Genomic DNA, 20,018 nt, shown 5'->3' on the forward strand with positions numbered 1-20,018 from the left:
CCTCAGTTGTTGTCGATACATCTGGCAATTCCTCAGTTGCTGTCGTTTTCGAACTTCCTGCGCTCTGCTCAACCGATGATATACAGATTGCTCTTTTGTCAACGTTTAGACGGCAGGACGTGCAAATGCGTAAATTTGTATTCAATGTGGACATTGGAGCATAACCAGTCGCTTTCAGTTTATCTATGGTGCTTTCGGTGAGATTTCGTAACTCTTTTGAACACTTTTTTCCATCAAACGGCCTACAACAGTTGAGAAAGCGGCTACTCATGTTGTTCGTAATATTTCAATAAACAAAATCACTTTTAAGTTTTTACTGACTAGTTTGGTGTCATTTGCTTGACTGAAGAAAAAATTACTATAAGATCTTTAACAACCTTAGTAGTAGTAATTTTTTGCTTTTTCGTGAGCATTGTCATGGTATGTACCTATCATGCATTTGTTGTTGTTGAAGATACCCGTTTCCTCCCGATCATAAAGTCTATTCTCTAAGAGGTATATTTTTTGCAGGTAAACTATAGACGTACACGTGTATATAAATCTTTGATTTTGCAGCTTTTGTCTTAAAATAACATTTCTGATATGTTTCTATCAACGTTATTATCAACAGGTTTCAACACTATTAAAAGAATTTTTCGCCAGTCACGTGCAATGAAAATTATGACACTATCAATACTTTTGATCACAACACTGGATCGTGTCTAAGTTTCTTATAGATGCTATGAATAATTAAATCAAAATATCATGAAAACAACTTGTTTAAATCACGTCCCTTAACAATAAAATCTGCATCAAACTGCAATTCTCGAAATAACTTACACAGAAAAAAATTTTTTTACTAAATGTGAAAATTGTGAAATGTTTGAAATGTCATAACTTTTTTGTTTATTAGTTTACCATCACCAAATTTTTATGGTAGATAGCTAATATAATGGACCGTTTTCCCTAAAAAATTACGTTCGAAAAAAGATAGGGTTTTGAGATATTTGAGTTTTGTGACAAAAATGATATTTTAAAGGCAAAAAATTTTTTTTACTGTGCACATTTTCTTAAGAATCACCATTTAGTTGTCTAACTTTGCTGAAAAAATCATAACAATCGAACATTCCGTTTTTGCTGTGCAGCTTTTTAAATATTTTTGAACCATTTTCACATACACCCTTTTGAAAAGTTAGTCGTGACTCAATATGAAGATTTGATATCGAAAAATGACGATTTAGATGAAATTGAAAAACTGTGCAGAGTTTCAAATATTTTCGATATGGTCGCTCAGGATCGACTGACATGCCCCCGTGGAATGCCTCAGTTGCATTCATTACAATTGTAATTGCATTCAAAACAATGTGTGTATTAAATGTTCTTCCGACGAGTGCAATTAGCACCTTTTTCAAGGGATCCATTTGTTTTAGTTTGTTCATCATATCACATAAAGTTCCTGTGTAACGTCCTTTCTTATGAATCTGCAAAATTCCTTGTCTCCAGACCAGATTTTTGCGCGTTAAGGTAACCTCACGCATCGGGAAAATTTTCAGCCGGATTTTGATCCCCATGCATTTTAAATTGCCACAGGATTTCGCGTGTTGAAATTCCGTCAATCCTGCCAATTTGAAATAACACGGGAACAAAATTCGTGGACAAGATTCCCTAGGTGTGAGGTTGCCTCTACAAATATTTTTCATCGTACTGGGGCGGGAGAGGGAATCACGAAGCGTTCGAAAGCTTACACAATATAAATAATATAAATCAGTTAGAACTCACCGAATAAATCTTTATAATAGACATACATTGATGACGCTTCTCTGCGGGTTTATGGAAAGCTTCACTTTTAAACCGAAAAAGCATATTCTGCATGGGTTACATCATGAGCAACTTCGAAAGTGTTGTCACATGCGGATATGTCTCCACTTCCGAACGAATGTATGACCCGTCGTCGTTTCAACCACGTAAAGCGATTACCGGTTCCAGATAGCTCACGAAAATGCCATTCGATATTTAAATTATCCCAGTTCAGCCAGTCATGCACGACTTGCTTATACTATTTCTTACGCATAAATGGTCGCCACATGAATCTAATTCCGCAATGTCCCGTTCTACCACCGGTCACAATGCCGACCACCTTTCGGCATTTTCTTTGCAATGTCACTTTCAGTATCACTTAGCGGACGAGGGACTATCGGAAATCAAATTTGGATGATATGGCACCATTGACTGAATCAATATTCTATCGACCGAATTAGGAAATAGCAAACATATTGCTTATGCTATCAATATTTAGACCTCTGTGAAATTTTTTGATAGCGGGTCATAATTCCTCATCAAAGCAATCTGTCAAATACCGTTGGTCACACAAATTCGAGAATTTGACATCCCACAAATGCTTATCAGCGTAGGTGAGCAGTTGGTGTTAGATGAGCAGAGATCCTTGTGAGCCTTCCTTGGATAGCTTTCAAAAGGGTAGTACTATTAGCAATAATTCGCTAGCTATCAGCAGTATTCAATACTCACTAACTTTAGGTATCTTGTGCGTGTCCACAATAGCCTTTGTGTTGTGCTTTGAGTCTTGGCACAAAGTATCCTAACTTTTATTAAATTCTACACATTCGAATTGTGGTGCTTAAGTAACGTCAAAGAATGGCTTACACGCATTCACTTTGATTACCGAACCGAATCAAATTCAGTTCTACAAATAATCTATGTTTTTATCAAATCATTATTAAAGAGTTTTATTTCACATGTTGTACATATGCATAATCAAGTTTCAGACATAGTAATTAATTTCCACTCCGGGTGGCTTAATACCCGGCATATAGGCAATTAACTTTGAATGTACTGTTAATTTTAAATGTTTAACTAATGTCAGCTTCAAATAAACTGTTCTCTGTTCCATCAACTCCATCCTCACAAATGATCGAATGAATACCACAAGCAGGGGTCCTAATTGATGATGATGATGATGATGATGATACTACCATCTATTGTAGCATGGCACCTGCCGATAGCACTGGCCATATCTGACAAACGATTTGATCATGATTATACTATTGTATGTATTTCATCAAACTCCTGTATGAAGGGCCAAAAATGGGTGGGTGGTTCCATAAGCAAAGACACTTATGCGAATCCACCGGATAAATAGAGAATCTCCTTCCAGAAGAAAGTTCGTACATACAATAATATAATCTAGCCCTCGTTACCCAGATTGACCCAATAGATGGGAAGAAGAGCCCGCCCTTCATCCACGAGATGTTAACAATAGGAAGTTGGCGATTCCACTCTTCCTATCCAAATCGCTTCAATCGGGTGCCCTGATGGTTTTTTTTTGTGAATAATCATATAATTTGGTAAATATTTATGTGTATATATATATCATGTATAAAGGAATTCTCTCACCAAATTTTAAATCGCATGACCTTTCTTCAACATCAGCTAATTTTAGATTTGTGCTGTCTTCAGAGATGGAAAACCAATAGTTGGGAATATTCCTTGGAATATTCTTTGTTCTTGTTTATTGTTCATGTTTGTTCTTGAAAAATAGACTTCTTGATTTCTGAAAAGATGAAATAAAAGGACAGATGGCAGTATCATAGATAATAACATTAGCGTCTTGATTAAAATGAATATGAAATCTGATTTTTTTTCACAAACATTTCTTTTTTTTTATCATGGTAATCAGATTATTTATGGTTTATGGTTCATCTTGATGACAATGAAGGACCAAAAATAAGGGTGACGGAACCGTAGACAGAGACACTTACACAAAACCCACGGGATAGAGAGAATCCCCTTCCAACAGTGTAATAATTGGATTCGCTATACTGCCGTGAATCGCATATCTGTCCCATATTTGCTGGGTTTCCTATTCATATGGGACAGATATGCGATTTACGGCAGTATACTTTTAGGACAAACATTTTGTCGAAATCCATATTAGCATATTTTTGCTTGAAATAATCCGATTTTTATAGAAATTGGAGAAGGGCTTCTGCCATGCAGTTTGTGAAGAATTTTCTTTGGAAATGTAAAAGAATTTCCAGCGTTGATAAAAAAAACTACTCTACAGAATAATAAGAATAATAAGAATAATCTGCGAAAACTCAAAAAATTGCTCGTGGAAATTCACGCGAAATTGGAAATTTCATGTGAAAATTTGAAAGATTATCACCATCTAAATTTAAGTTATTTAAGAAAAAGATATATAAAGATGAAAGATAACAGATGCAATGATTTATTGTAGTGGGAGCTTGGGGAAATATAATGTTACCTATCAGGAAGAATGTAAATGGAAGAGCTAATTATTAATATGCAAAAATCACTTTTAGAATGAATGTGACTAAAACCCGATAGGCGTCAGTAACAATATGTGATTCTAGTACCAAAATCAACACAACAATAAGGATCATCTCTTTAACGACCGATTGCATATGCGCGTATCACGATAAGACCAAATATAATGAAGGAAAATAGATTAAAATTATACTTAATGATCTGCAACTTCTTATTCCAACGGCCATCGGCGGCCGATAATCAGGTCCACGCTCGACATTCAGGTCATGATTCATAGAAGCTCGCATACATTTATACACCAGTATCTCCCAAAGCTTCACTTGGATATGGGATGCACAGCATGAATCTCATCGTATCTTTCTCATTGGTGATTGCCTCTGGTGACGTTGTGGGTTACTAATTCACTTGAATGTTCCGGTTCGACTGAAGCTTCAGCAATAGTACATTCAACATTCAGCCATATTCAATCGGAATTCAAACTTTTGTCCTATGAGCCCATTATTTAAACGGCACTACCAATTACAAAAGGCTCTCTGGAATATAGTTCTTCGTGCATAGATCACCACCACCATCCGAAATTTGGACCCGTGAAAAAAAATGCTTCTACTGTCAAAAAAAAAACACACAAGCAGGGGTCCAAAATCTGCTGCATTTCTCGTTGATATTTAGAGGATTTCTGAGCGAGTTCAAAAAAGAACAGCTGTGAAATAGGTATTTGGTTAGAAAAGCTATCAAACGTACCAATCGCTTATTATGGCCTACCTCCGTTTAACTATAGTATTTATAGAAATTGCTTTCAGAAATGGCCAATACACCTCATTACGACAACAAATCAACAAGCATTTTACGAAATTTGACGTACGAATAATCCGAAGATGATCAAAACAACCCTAGAAAAATCCAAGCAATCACGCGTTTCATATTGAGCTGAGGGATCGTAACTGAGCAAATAATTTCCGCTCAGGAGTCCAATAAAGTGCAAAGTACTCAATAATAGACGAATGTCACTTGCGAGCAAAATTTAAAAACAGCCTTCCGCGGCGATGCCTACTCAGTTTGTTCAACAGTTCTATCTAGAAGTACACTTATTTAAATGTAACTAAATTTTGTTGCATAAGGATCACAGAAACTTGTGCGCAACATGCGTGCTGCTCGGGTTTGTACCAGTAAGAGAACTTTGTTCTATGTCAAGCGCCCATAGGAGTTCGTTCAAGAAGAATTAAGCGTTGTATTCTTTGTTAGAGTTTTCTAATGGATGAGAGTAATTGTGTTCCTCTTTTTCTTAAGAAATTAAAAATGCGCTTGAATAGCCTGCTGTCTACAGATAGTGTTGTGCCAATATTTCCGGAACTTATTCAGGATCGTTGATTGAATCAGTGGCTGCCCTTATAGCTAACGACACCTCAATTTAGGCTTAATAATTTTGTTTATAGTTAATAGTTAATCAGTTTGTGCTTTCTGGAAGTCCTGGCGGGCTTTTCCGGATCGTCGTCACTGAGGCGCCGTAGTAGTGGGTTGGATTTGGATTGAATTTAGATTAGATTTGAATTGGATTAAGATAGGATTTGAATTGAATTTGAAATGAATTTGGATTTGAATTGAATTTGAAATGAATTTGGATTTGATTTGGATTTGGATTGGATTTACTTTCAGTTTGGATTTGATTTGGGTTTGGATTGAATTTGAATTGGAATTGGATGGATTTGAATTGGTTTTGGATTAGATTCGGATTGAATTTGGATTAGAATTGGTTTTGGATTAGATTTGGATTGGATTTGAATTGAATTTGGATTTAATTTGGATTGGATTAAGATTGAATTTGGATTGAATTTGAATTGGTTTTGGATTGGATTTGAATTGGTTTTGAGTTGGATTTGAATTGGATTTAGATTAGATTTGGATTGAATTAAGATAGGATTTCAATTGAATTTGAAATGAATTTGGATTTGGATTGGGTTGGATTTGGATTGGATTTGCATTCGGTTTGGATTTGAATTGGAATTGGTTTTGGATTGGATTTGAATTTGATTTGAATTGAATTTGGATTGCATTTGGATTGGATTTACATTCGATTTGGATTGAATTTGAATTGGGTTTGGATTAGATTCGGATTGGATTTGGATTATAATTAGATTTGATTTGAATTGGTTTTGGATTAGATTTGGATTGGATTTGAAATGAATTTGGATTGGATTAAGATTGTATTTGGATTGAATTTGAATTGGTTTTGGATTGGACTTGAATTGGTTCTGGGTTGGATTTGGTTTGGATTTGGATTTTATTTGGATTGGATTAAAATTGTATTTGGAGTGGATTTAGATTGGATTTGGATTGAATTTGAATTGGTTTTTGATTGGACTTGAATTGGTTTTGGATTGGATTTGAATTGAATTTGGATTGGGTTTGGATTAGATTCGGATTGGATTTGGATTATAATTAGAATGGATTTGAATTGGTTTTGGATTAGATTTTTATTGGACTTGAAATGAATTTGGATTGGATTTAGATTGCATTTGGAGTGGATTTAGATTGGATTTGGATTGGATTTACATTCGGTTTGGATTGAACTTGAATTTGTTTTGGATTGGATTTCAATTGGTTTTGAATTGGATTAAGATTGTGTTACATTCGATTTGAATTGAATTTGAATTGGATTTGGATGGGTTTGAATTGGTTTTGGATTAGATTTGGATTGGATTTAAATTGGTTTTGAATTGTATTTGAATTCGATTTTAATTGGATTTGGGTTGAATTTGGATTCGATTTATCTGGATTGTAGTTGGATTAGATTTTGATTGAATTTGAATTAGATTCTGATTGTATTGGACTCCATTATATCTACAAAGATCTCTGCAATTTTTTATTCTATTTCTGAGTGTTTGTCTCTGTTCAGCATTCATATTTTTCGGATAGCAAAAGAAGGTCATTGACTTCGTAGAATTTGTTGTTCTCTCATTCAGTCAATCATTCATTACTTAGATCCATATCTAATTCCTGGAAAAAAATGTAAAAAAATGTGGTAAAAATAGGGTTAAAGTATGAATCAAAATTAGTCTTTCGCGACCCACCATTGATCAATCCACGACCCCCCTGGGGGTCGCGACCCACAGTTTGGGAACCCATGCTCTAGACACCAAATTGAATTCCATTAGAACGTATTTACATGTTGCCAATTGTCCCCGGTATGTCACTAGGGTCAGTTTCCGTCAAGGGTTATGTAGGATGGTATCGATTTGGTGAGCTTCATTCGGAGTATTCGAAAATCGTTCGGGACTCCGGGAAAGAAAAGTTTCTGAAGGTTTCTTCGCGGATGGAAAGAGGTTGTCCGCATTTCTTCACCCGCTACACTATCTGTTGATTGTTGAATGTGAGTCTCAAGTCATGGATCCTAATTTCAAAAGTGCCGCCTTCCATGGATAATGGTATGACGTAAATCTTTCCATCGTATTCCACTGGGGTGCTTCATGTTAGTTTTCTGAATCATGTTCTGTGCGGTGATTCGGTTCCTAAGTAAACACGGTCGTTAGTTATCTGAAGATTCTTGATGTGCGACAGTTCGAAGAACAGTTTTTGGACGATGACTTCTCTGGGTATAAATGTATTATCGTGATAGCCTTATGATATACGAATGCAAAAATATTAACTCGGCTTAGAAACCTCGCAGTTAACTACTGTGGAAGTGTTAAATGAACAGTGGGGATGTTATGCCGATAAGAAGAAGAAGGAGGAGGTCGAAGTTTGTTGCTTTTTCCCCTGCGTCTAAGTTAATGTCATTTTATTTTGGATTCGGCTAATGAATTTGAAAACATGTTATTTTTTTTAACCAAATACTGTGGAATATAATGAACAGAAGACACGGAGCAATTTAGACTGTTTGAAAAGTTTATATACTGTTAATCAAAAAATGACATCACCATGGCATTTCAACCATTGTTTACATTACGTAATTATTCAATCAAAAAAGTTCTTTTCGATATTTAAATGCAAGAATTACCGTGTCAGTACGCATTTGAAAATTTGAGGTGGAACAAAAGACGACTTAAAAACCATTGTTAAACCTTTATTTATTTATTATTTTATTAATCAAAGATCAAGCACAATAGTTGAAGAATCAAAACTTTTTTTCTCTTGTTCCATTCCGTTTTTCTGTTCCGTGTACCACGAAGCCCTGGCCATCCGGAAGATGCTCCCTGCTGAATCAAAATCGAGCACGACGCCATGCAAAACCGTCTTCAACGCAAACTCCCGGATGAGCAGCTGGAATAACCTAAATCCAAATCCTTACCCCGTCCATCCTGAATTAAGTAAAATATAACCTTGAGTCACCACGAGTATTATGGTCTATGTCCCTTCCCTACTAACTGTTAATGATAAGATGATACAAATTATAAAGATACCATACTTAAGAATTGCGGCTCCGCAAAGTGTCACACACGACTGAGCCTACCAAATAAATGAAATGGTTAAAAAAAAAAGAATCAAAACTTTTACGCAATATTGTTCAAAATTTCCCTCTATTTACCACTAGCAAACCCGACAAACTTCGTCTCGCCTTCTTGTCTTCAAATCTGATCGGGTCAGTACTCAGTAGTTTTCGAGTCTATAAGGGTCAGACAGATAGACATTCATTTTTATGTATATAGATAATCGTTCATATATCAAATACAAAGCTATACGAAAAAATACATTTTTTTAAATTCTATCTAACTTTTTAAGCCTTAAAGATTTAATGTCGATTCCAAATCTTGAAATGCAGTGAAAAGTCAGTCATGACATGCGTTTTGCGAAATGTACTGACTTATTCCATTCAGGAAATCTATAGTCTGAACGAATCGAAAAAAAGAGTCACCACCAATTTAACCCGTTATCTAAACCATCCACTTGAGCATTAATTCATAAGGTAAATTACATTTAGAAAAACCTTCAATCATTTGAAACGATTCATAAATAGTAACACATCAAAGCCTTCGCTTAAAATATGGTATATGAAAAATTATAGCAAAAACGAAACTTAATCCATTATGACTGTGATCGACAGGCAACGAACCGTGTTTCCGAAAGTAAGAAGAGGGAGCTAACCAGCAAGGGCCAATAGTACAAAAATACGATACCACGATATGAAAAAAAAACTAACCGGTGAAAGTGGCAAGTGATACAAAACAGCTGGAAGTTTCCTCAACCGTCATCCGAGTCAGTTCCCGGTTTCACGTGTGCCCATTCATACCATCATATCAAAGACAGTCCCAATAGAGAAACACCATTTAGTAATTTTGTTAGTTTGATATTCCACCGATCTAGATCGGCAGATAGCATCGAAATGTTCGGGTTTTCAATCTCACCTCACCAACTACTGACTGGGGGAAAACTAAAACTGCCTACATATGTATAATCGTTACGTATGACCGCGTTTCGTTTGGTCGCCTGCACTTCTTTTCTCCTGCCTTTATAACATGCCTTTGTCATTTAATTACTGCACCATTCAAGGGTTTCAGTTCACAGTGTCGTTCGGTTGGAATGATGTTACAGTGCTGCTTGCTAGTTGACCTTGCCTAGGTGTTACCACGAAGGGGAAAACTGTGTGGAATGTACCGATATGATATATGAAAATAAATCAGTTGGTTTCCTATTCGATTCCAAATTTTTGGAATTCCAAATTACCATAAGTTATTGATTTGAAAAAAGTCCTCCTGGAGATTTAAAAACCTATTTAACAAAGTAATTTCAGGGTTGCCAGTATAGTTTTTTTTTTCTGTTTAAATATCAATCGAAATATTTGTTTCATGTTCTTGAACGCAATTGCCAAAATTATGTTCAGATTTACTTAGATTCAGAATTTCCACACTTACTATTGCAATCAATGATTTTTCTAGGCGCTAATATCAGCTAAAGATAACCCGTCAAAAACTTGTTAAGAAAATTTCATTAAAAATCTTGGTTATTTACTATATTCTTGGAAAAGCGTTTAATGTAGTAAAATTCCACTTAAGCTGCTTTAAGATTTGAAGGCTTGAACTTGCTTTAATATTAAAAATATACTCAAAGTAAACGGGATAAGCGGCAAAGTCTGTTATTTTTGTAGCCACCACATCATGCTGAAGTTAACGCTGGATTAGTGAACTCAAAGAGATGGAGTTTAAATATGGTTTAAAATATGAGTGGGTATGACAACAATACTTCAACAAATTATTAAAAATTAATAAAATATAGCAATATTCTTCTCTTGTGAGTAACGTTCTTATAATTCATATTCAAATTTCTACAAATGTAAATGAATATGTGTTGTGCCTTTTATTGTATAAATCACAAGTTGTATGCACTATATTGATGAAATCGAGAGTTCTATCCACCAGAAGTTAATGAAAAAATCCGGTTAGGAATTATTTTTTCATAACATTACTTCCTTACTCGAACAACCGCTGTAGTACTCCATACCATTTCCCCCAAAACTGTCTCGCTGCACCGCCGTTGACGATAGTTTTAACCTCAAAATGCAGTTTTTTTTTATTGAAAACTAGGGGAACACAATAAGGGTGAAACCACTCATGTGCTAACACCACCCTGCAACAACACCCGGCTTACGACGGAACGGACGGTACAACCGCGACGACAGCAGCCATCAGAGCCGTCCTACGCCCATGCCGTGATGCCGTTACGCGGCAGTCGGTTGTTGTTGGCTTCATAGTCGAGGCACAATTTGATGTTATGTATTCTAGATTTTGATTGTTACATACCCACCGCTTCCACGTAAATATGTTTGCTTTTGCCGGTGAATATGGGCTGATGTGCCGGCAAGTTAATGAGTGAGAGGGAGCTTCAAGGTTCTAAAAATAATTGCACGCTTACTGTTATTATCACTGCGCTAGGTTAATCAGCTATATTGAAATTATTTAACATATTTGGTTTATATAAATAAAACAGCGGCGTAATTCATGTTTTATTGTGTAGGTATGTGTTGTGTCTGTTTGTTTATTAAATTTCGGAAATACGCTCTTTATGAAGCTTTGTATTCACAGCTTTGCACGCAATAATTTGCAATTGACGAGACCTCATAATCTAGTTTGTAGCAGCATCACATTATCAAGCTGCAGTATGTTTACTGAATGTAGCCAAAGTTGAGATCTATTCTCTTAACAGTGACACTTTTAACCTTTTATGCACTTTTTTAACTAACTTTTTAAAATGCAAGAAAAGGCAACATCACCACAGGGTTTTCATTATAAATATAATAGCCCTGTTTGTCTGTCCGGTGACTAGCCAACCAGACGCAGCACGCGGGGAAATTCTCACAAAAATAAAATATTTGACACTTCAATTCTTTTTTACTATCAGATGCAGAAAACAAAACCAGTGACAACCTTAGACAACCAGACACAGCATTTGATGAAAAAAATCACAGACAACAGACGTTGAAGATTTTGATTTTTTTAATGCTATTATATTAGATATACTTAAAAAAAAAACACTTGCCACGGGCGCTACTGCGTCCACAAATAAACTAGTTATCAATAATGACTCCTTCTAAGTGTCTGTAGTCGACAGAGTTGACGATATTCATGAACGATTTTGAGATGGTGTTGAGAGCTAATAAAGATGTAAGAGTGTTTTCTCTATTTCGAAAATTAATTTTAAAGGCTGGATCCATGGAATGCCCGAGGCTCAATCGCCGAGAGGGGAGTGGTTTTACAACCCAGGTTCGGTTGCCCGGGAGATTCGTACTGGTGGTTTACTTGACTCCAATCTCTCCCTAATGACGCATATCAATGCTGCTATTTCGAAGGAGTCGTTTAACAGGGGAAAATCCGTTTAACTGCGGGAAATCCCATATTTGTAGCGGTGGATCATATTTTGAGCAACTACAATCCTGGCTAACTATCTTGGAAACCGATCTGGATATATACACTCTGGAAGTGGATCGACGAACTTAACGAACGTCGACTAAGAGGATCGTAGTGTGCCACGAAATAAAACGGACGTCAACATTTTTCGCTCACGAATTTTGTCGGCCTTTTACCTCTTGAAAGTATTTTTTTTTTACTAATCAATGTTTTCGACCATTTTAGATCAAAGTGTTTATGAAAAGAAATTAACGTAATCGAAATACCTATATAAACAAAATTCGAGGAAAGTATTCAATTTGGTAAGTCACGTCCTCTTCGTGCGCCAGTTTAATTCCACCTGTGATTATCAATATGGGCCGAAGTTTTTTTTCAGAACAATTTTGCCTTAATACGGAGGAAAATATCTTATTATCAAAAGTGACTATCAAAATGGGCAGAAGTTTCTTTTTAAGAACAATGGCGCATAAGCCTAGGCTTCGTCCCATCCCAGGAAAAACATCAATGGCGTGACAAAGAAATTATTAGCATGTTCACTCCCAACGTGTGTTCAAATTTATTAGGGGAACGGTTTGGCACTTCATCTCATAGCTCCCATTTCCATCCCATCAAAAACAAAGCAATGAAAAGGTATTTGATTTGTTATTTATTGTTGTGCTTTTTTTCAGCGACAAGATTGGTGCTGTATTTCTCTGTTTTGCGATGAGATGAATATATGTTCAGTGAGATGGAAAACGAAACAATTCCCCTATATCATTTGCTTATGATGATATTCCTAACTATATTCCTCACTCACACCCCAACTCCTTGGTATCTATGAGGGCGTCGGTGAGTCGCTGAACTTTAGTCAGGTAGTTCCTTTCTTTCCCTAGTAACGGATAAGATGGGCGTGGCCGGCAATGGTAGCTTTCATGCTTTATCGTTTTGGACTTCCAATTGGGTTGCTATTAAACCTCAAATAGTAATCCATAAGCAGTTGCACTATAGGATTTCGGGCGGTCATTAATCGAAAATGTCATGTCTTCCGAATTATTTTAAAATATTTTCTCTCCATTGTCAATACTCTAATTAAGAGAAATTCTGAATTTGAAGTCTCTAGGTGCACTAGTTCCAAAGATATAAGGTGGCAAAGTCAGAAATGGGTAAAAAAGTTAGCAAATTTTCTGAAAAAATATTTTATTTTCTACTATTTATTGAAATATTTTTTAAATGTTTTTTTTCAATGTTAATACATCATTACAAAGGTTATTGTATAAGCTTTTAAATGGTGTGCAAAACTAATGGTTACACTGTGAAAAAATTGAAAAAAATGCGGAAGCAATATTTTTTCCAAAACGACGCTATTTTCAACTTTGATAGTGAAGAACTTTTTTTCCTCAGGAATCCCCGGGTTCTTTTATGATACACATCAAGGACAAAGCTTCGACTAAAATGTCCTGAAAGAATTTCTTGCCAGTATTTGCAATTAACAGAGTTAAGTCACTCTGATTTTTTTTCATTTGTTTTTTACCGTGTTTTGCCTCTCTCGTACTCCAAGGTTAATGCTCATTCCAAAACGAATGTTTGATAGAAGGCCCGAGACCCCTAGTGGTATATATCAACTAACTCAGCTCGACGAACTGAGGTGATGTCTGTATGTGTGCATGCGCGTCTGTATGTATGTGCGCAAAAGAACGCAATCGCCATTTAGACACTTATTTGTGTCCGATTTTCTCGCAACAAGTTTCATTCGACGGGAAATCTAGTCCCATCGTTTCCTATTGAAAATGGGTCAGACTGAACTATGCGCTCAAAGGGTATGGTCAAAATACATTTATTGGTAATAACTTCGACTTTATTTATAACCATTTGAGCTCATTTAATTAACTTTTCAAAGGAGTAAATGAATAAAACCCCCAATGCAATGCAGCACAACGGTAACGGAAGGATTTAACAGTTCGCTCATATATTTCCTGTCAAATTTTACCGTTTCCGTCGCCATTCCGCTGAAATGCGTTTGGGGCTTGAGTGGTTTGAGTCATTCTCTAAACCTAATTTTCTGAGCTATTCATTAGCTACTGATGGAGAACTAAATATGAGATTTCATAATATGTAAATATTTATAAATCTCCTGGAATCAATAATTCCTGACATGTTTATTGCAAAAGTAAAGACGAACAATATCTTAGTTAGAACGGAGCGTATGAAATTCCTGCTAGTGTTCATGAATGTCTGGCTAATGGTAGGGAAATATTTATTCACTCATCTACACTTTGAGGTTCACTGGCTGAACAACCAGCGGAAAGTCAATATAAACAGTTGAAGAAATTTAGAACTCATAATGCAAGAAAATGATCAAGAGAGGCAAATGTTGACATTTTCCTTCGTGCCTTACATGAATCAGATCCATTTTAAGCTCGATTTGGATAACGAGGAGACGTTGGAAAAAAATGTTTCACTTAGTTATTCTTATGCCATGCGTAATTTTGTAATATTTGAAGATTTTCAAAAGTTCTTTATCTTCTAATACTTTAGATGAATTTATCTCATCTTCCATCGTTGATGGAATTGAAGAAAATATCATTGAAGACTTAAACCTTGACACAGAAAAAGAATGATGCTGTATATAACTTGTAGAAATCATGAAAACAAATCAAAAGTAATTCAAATAGTGTTGTTATTTAAATTAAAAGAATTTTGCTTTTCGGAAGAATGGAGCATTCTTACATTCCACAATGAATGTCCACATTTTTTGAGAATATATTAATCTCATTTTGAATAACTTGTACACGTAAAAATGTCATGGGATTGCGATTTCTAATTTGCTAATACCCTTTTTCAAAAGTTATTTTCAATTCTGATTATTTGATTAACATTTAATGCTTTATGATCCTTCAGATCCTAGTACTTTGTCAAACAAATTGTTCTAAATACAAATTGTGAGGCATGAGAGTGAGAACAAAAAATATCACGGAATGTCATGAAATTAATGTCATTTAACATGATCGCCGCCATAATGTCCATAAATTGCTGAACTTAGTTTTTGTACAGCCCCTTCCTTCTCCTTAAGAAAACGCACGAAATTTCAACTTCCCAAATAGGTTTGCTTTGTCACGTTAATCGAACCTATGAAAAAAATAATTACGTAATTCATAGACGATCCCCAAAGGGGGGGGGGTTGGAAATTGTATATTCATGCTATTTCGACCATACACAGCTAAAACTAAGTGGAAAATCACTTTAAAAGTCCAATTTTATTTTTGACCGCTCGCTTGTATGGGGATCCCCCATAGTGAGTTGGAGTAAGAAAGTTAAATAATATACATGACAGCTAGCAGTATGTAATCTACTTTATTACAACCCAACGAAACGAACTTAACAAACGTCTGCAAATGTCTTAGCAATGACGCTCGCGCAGACTTCAGACGGGAAATGTCAAAAAATGTCGTTTGGTTGCAATTACTAATTTGCTAATAACTTTTTTCAGAAGGTATTAACAATTCGAATTTTTTAATCGCTATTTGATGCTTAAAGGATCCTAGAACTTTGTCGAACAGATCATTGTTCTTAATACAAAGTCTAAGCCATGAGGGCGAAATAAAAAAAGGTCACGGAATGTCATGACATTTTATTTATTTATTTTTTTTTTATTTATTTATTTATTGGGAGCAGGGAAAAGCCCGCTTGAGTTGAACAGTTAGAAATTCATTAGCTCTCACTCAAGCGGGCGCAAAACCTATGACATTAATGTCATTTGACACTAATTCGGCTCTCACGCCGCCAATATCAGATTAAGAGAAATGACCTACTAGGAAAAGTTATAGGGTCCTTTGAAGGCTACACGTTTATATAAAAATCATAATTGTAAATATTGTGTGCAAAAAGTTATACTTAAGCAAGTTAGTCCCATGACATCGAAATGACATTCCCCGTTACTTCTTTCGAGAATCCAGAGTGAAAGTGAGGCAGGAAAGTTAGATCCCGATCAGCTTTTCATTCATGGTTGACTGTTCGTTCAGTTTGAGCGTGTCCCCTCACACATTTGCTGATTTCTGATGGCAATCTGGACATAGATTTCAAAAGAAACATGAGTATTAAGTACTAGTACTATCTTCACTATTTTAAGTATTATAGGTTATTCGAGATCTCCGTGGAGTTTGAACCTCAGATCTACCAACTCAGTTGAAGTTTTTTTTTTGCAATTTCATAAGTGATCTGGCCCCACATGTTCATTAGCTCTTCTTTATTTTTTGATAATCTGAGTCATCCAAGAACTTCTTGGAAATTGGATCTCAGATCACCCAGCTCAACTGATGGCTTTTCCCAATACGCCGGAAATACTGCAAATAAATGTTGATATGTTGACGCACATTAAGCATTTTTTCTCCATTTTCAAGTATTTACATTTCTTTGAGAACTCCTTGAACTTCGGACCTGCCTTTTGTGGTACATAGAAATCCTTAGAGTAAGACCTTGAGGTCTACACGCGAAGCCAAGAACCTATCGGCCTGTTTCAAATATGGTACATACCTTTTGTGGTACAAAGTGAAATGTGTTCGTGGCGTATGTTAATGGTCATCCAAGAAATTCCTGGAGTAAGGCTTTAAGATCTACACGCGTAATCAATGATTGGCCTGTATTAAATGTGCCACAAGCTCTTTGGGGTACATAGAATAGATTGCGTTCATGGTATGGTCGAGATCTATCTGCTGGCTTCATATGGGATGTATTATTTTAATGGGATACATAGAATAGATTGCAAACATAGCTTATGTCCTGGTCATCCCAAAAATCCCTGAAGTAAAGCTTTAAGGTCCACAATGGAATACAAACATATACCAAGATGGGGTAATACAACTTGTCAACTCTTCAACAACTGCCTCCGTTACGAAGGTTGTTTTAAGATCTTGACTTTATGGAGTTCATAGAATACCTAGAACCCACGCAAACAATAAGAATGACTTGGAATAAAAACATTTGTCAAGATGGAGTTTTCAATTCTTCTTCTCAATAACTGCCTCTAAAACGGGAGTTAATCTGCTGATCTTGTATTTATGGCACTCACAGGCTACATAGAACCAATGACAAAAACGAGAGCTGCTTGGAATTCAAACATATACTAAGAACTAAGATAAGGTCACACAGTATGTTACCTCATTAAAAACTGCCTCCGACATGAACGTGAATTAACAGATCTTGACTTTATACAGATCGAAAACCTTCTGGAACCCAAGACAACAAAAAGAACCTCTTAGTATGTACAGTTGTTACTGAAACCTTTCTCCGCTACTAAGGCATAAAAAGAGTGATCATTATTTCGAATTATGAGATTCATTGCTAATTTGCGAAATTGCTTTTAAAGGTCTTATTTGATGATATGTTAAGTATCAAACAGCATACATTCTGATGTTCAAGCTCAAGTAAAATAATGAAAAACTTATAACTTTGCGATTACATATCATTATGGACTCGATTCGTTTTGTTTTCCATCTGAATCATTACGAGAATCATTGTTTTGTTTATAAAATCACAAAAATAAGTAGTGAGAAATGTATCAATTTTGAAAACTGTCACCCCAAACGAAGCAACTAAATAAATGATTTTTGACTACTTCACATAAACACAACACTCAGGCTGCGAAATGACACGTTCCCGAATTTTGGGTGCCATAGTGCCTCATCGTTGTTTCTTTGGCCGGCATTCGGTAAGATCGAGACTAATATGAACAGGAAATACAAACATCAACCGCCGGAAATTCATCAATTCGATTTTACAGAGAATATTACTCGGCTTTGAGTTCATTACGGTTCCTTCAACTCGGCCGCGGCGATGGTGGATGGCGGTGGTGCAGTGTATGCCTTGATTTAGAAGGGAAGATGCAGTGGAGAAACCAGAGTGGGTGTATAGATAGAAAGCAGACGGAAAAAAGCATCATCACGTATAATGGAAGAGGAGAGGAGAAAAAGGCCATAGATAGAGGTGCCGAGCCTGGCAGTAGCGTAGTGAGTCGTAGGATTATTATTTGATGCACAACGCATGACAACACTAAGTCGTATATGATACTGCATTAAAAGCTAAGGGCGATATCTGTACAAGCCGTATTGGACAGCGGGTATATTGTTGCTAGTTGTGCATATTATGTTTCCTTACGATTTTGTTTTAACTGGGACGATTAGCAAATGAAAATAAAAAGTACGAGGTGAATTTCCGTGCAAATTTCATTATCGCTATCCTGGATAACTGGATCAGAGAAATCAGAAATCTATTTTAGTTCGATCCCGAGGTCAAAAACACCCGGCCCAATGGTATCGGTGAACAAATGTTAGTAATACAAACAAATGAATAAAAGAAGATAAATCTACTTTTTGAATAATAAATTTGCAAGTAGAATGTCCAAAGAACTTTAAAAACAGAAAATATGCTATTTTAGAAGGTGCATGTTTGAATCAAATCTCAACAACAAAAAGGTAAAATCAATCTTCCGAAACAAAACTGGTATAATCATCAGCAGTGAAGGCCTTCATCAATCAATTCTACAAAATTTATCATGGGAGTGTAGAAATGACGCAAACATATTTCGCTAATTATCATGCCTCACTACATCGCTGAACCACGGCACCATACCTCCAGAAAACAGATACACGAAAAAGAAGCGAAGAAGCTGCCCAAATGACTCTGGAAATCCGGAGAGTAGTATCGTGAAGAGGGAAGGGTACTTACGGACTGCGACTTGCTTTGGGTCAAATTCCTCCACTCGCTTGGAAAGATTGTCGATTCGCTGTTTTATCCCGAGTGATCGCTCACTAACACTAGCCAGTTCCTTGTTCAGCTCGGTGAAAATCTGGTTCGAGATGAGCACCAGCGAGGCCAGCTGGCGGAGGGCATTGCTCAGCGTTAGGTTCGTAATCGCTTCCAACTCATAGTCTTGGACCGGTAGCGCTGCTGTTCCGCGTGAATGGGACGGTTTGGTCGACCGTGCAACATACTTCGGGGTCACAACACGCTGCACGAAAGGCATCTTGGCATCGTGTTGTGCACTGGATGGCGGTAAAGTCTCGGACGATGACCAAAACCGCTACTACAACTTCAGTTTCGCGCTCCGTTTGCACCACTACTAGACGTTCCGCACGACGAGCTCACTCATCCACTCAGCAATATATTTTATATTCGTTGGCTTTACCTCACTTTTTCCCAACTCATCAGCAGGTCATGTTTCATTAATTCTTCTATACAAATCAAAAAGCATCAAGATCACGGTAGATTATTCATTCAACACGCTAAACTAAGTTTAGATCACAGATACCAGCACATTCAACTTAAACTGGACAACCTTTCCCCAACGTACTATCAGCGCCATGTGCACCTTATTTCACTAATCACCAACATTTCATTAGCACACACCTATAAACTATACAGTAACTGAGGTTTTTATAGCCGTTGACTGCATCTGCCACAGATCCTCCTCAACGGTCGACATCTCTCCGTACTTCTACAGCCCTACGGGGCCCGATTATTCAAATTAAGCTTTAGGCACAAACATTACACTGCTGAAGAACACCTGAGCTGACTGCGACGGGTTGATCAGCTATGCCGGATCGGAACGGAACGAAAAACCGGCATCACAGCAGGTCGACCGACGAAACTGAACTAACGGGCGGGTGAGCGAACCAGCTTGCTTCAAGCATTATTTCGAACCTCGCTCGCGCGCGTTTATGTTGCATGTTGAGCAGCAACGGAGAAGCTGTGGAAATGGAACAGTCGGGAATGCATAAAAGAGAGACCGGTTGGTGCGAGAGTTCAAGAGAAACGCTGAGCATGGACACATTTTCATTATGATGTTGGTTCATATTCAGTGATGCCGTTTTACTGACATCTTTTGAATTCGAATAAATGTCTGAAGAAATTTTAGAAAAGGTGTTT

At 36.6% G+C, this 20,018-nt stretch overlaps 1 protein-coding gene across 2 annotated transcripts in view; it reads right to left on the reverse strand.

Annotated features, from left to right (window-relative positions):
- The window catches only part of LOC134205216 (uncharacterized), a 117,761-nt gene extending 97,977 nt beyond the window's left edge, over positions 1–19,784 (reverse strand). Inside the window, exons 1-2 of one of the 2 annotated variants that reach the window (XM_062680265.1) lie at positions 19,500–19,784; positions 18,819–19,324 (exon numbers count right to left, since the gene is read on the reverse strand). In XM_062680265.1, the coding sequence (XP_062536249.1) occupies positions 18,819–19,116 (298 nt within the window). In that variant the 5' untranslated portion in view covers positions 19,117–19,324; positions 19,500–19,784. Of the gene's footprint in view, positions 1–18,818 lie in introns of both variants that reach the window. The other variant, XM_062680264.1, reaches the window with a different exon arrangement.
- Positions 19,785–20,018: the final 234 nt, after the last annotated feature.

Source organism: Armigeres subalbatus, chromosome 1, assembly GCF_024139115.2.
Source record: "Armigeres subalbatus isolate Guangzhou_Male chromosome 1, GZ_Asu_2, whole genome shotgun sequence".
Taxonomy (NCBI): Eukaryota; Metazoa; Arthropoda; class Insecta; order Diptera; family Culicidae; genus Armigeres; species Armigeres subalbatus.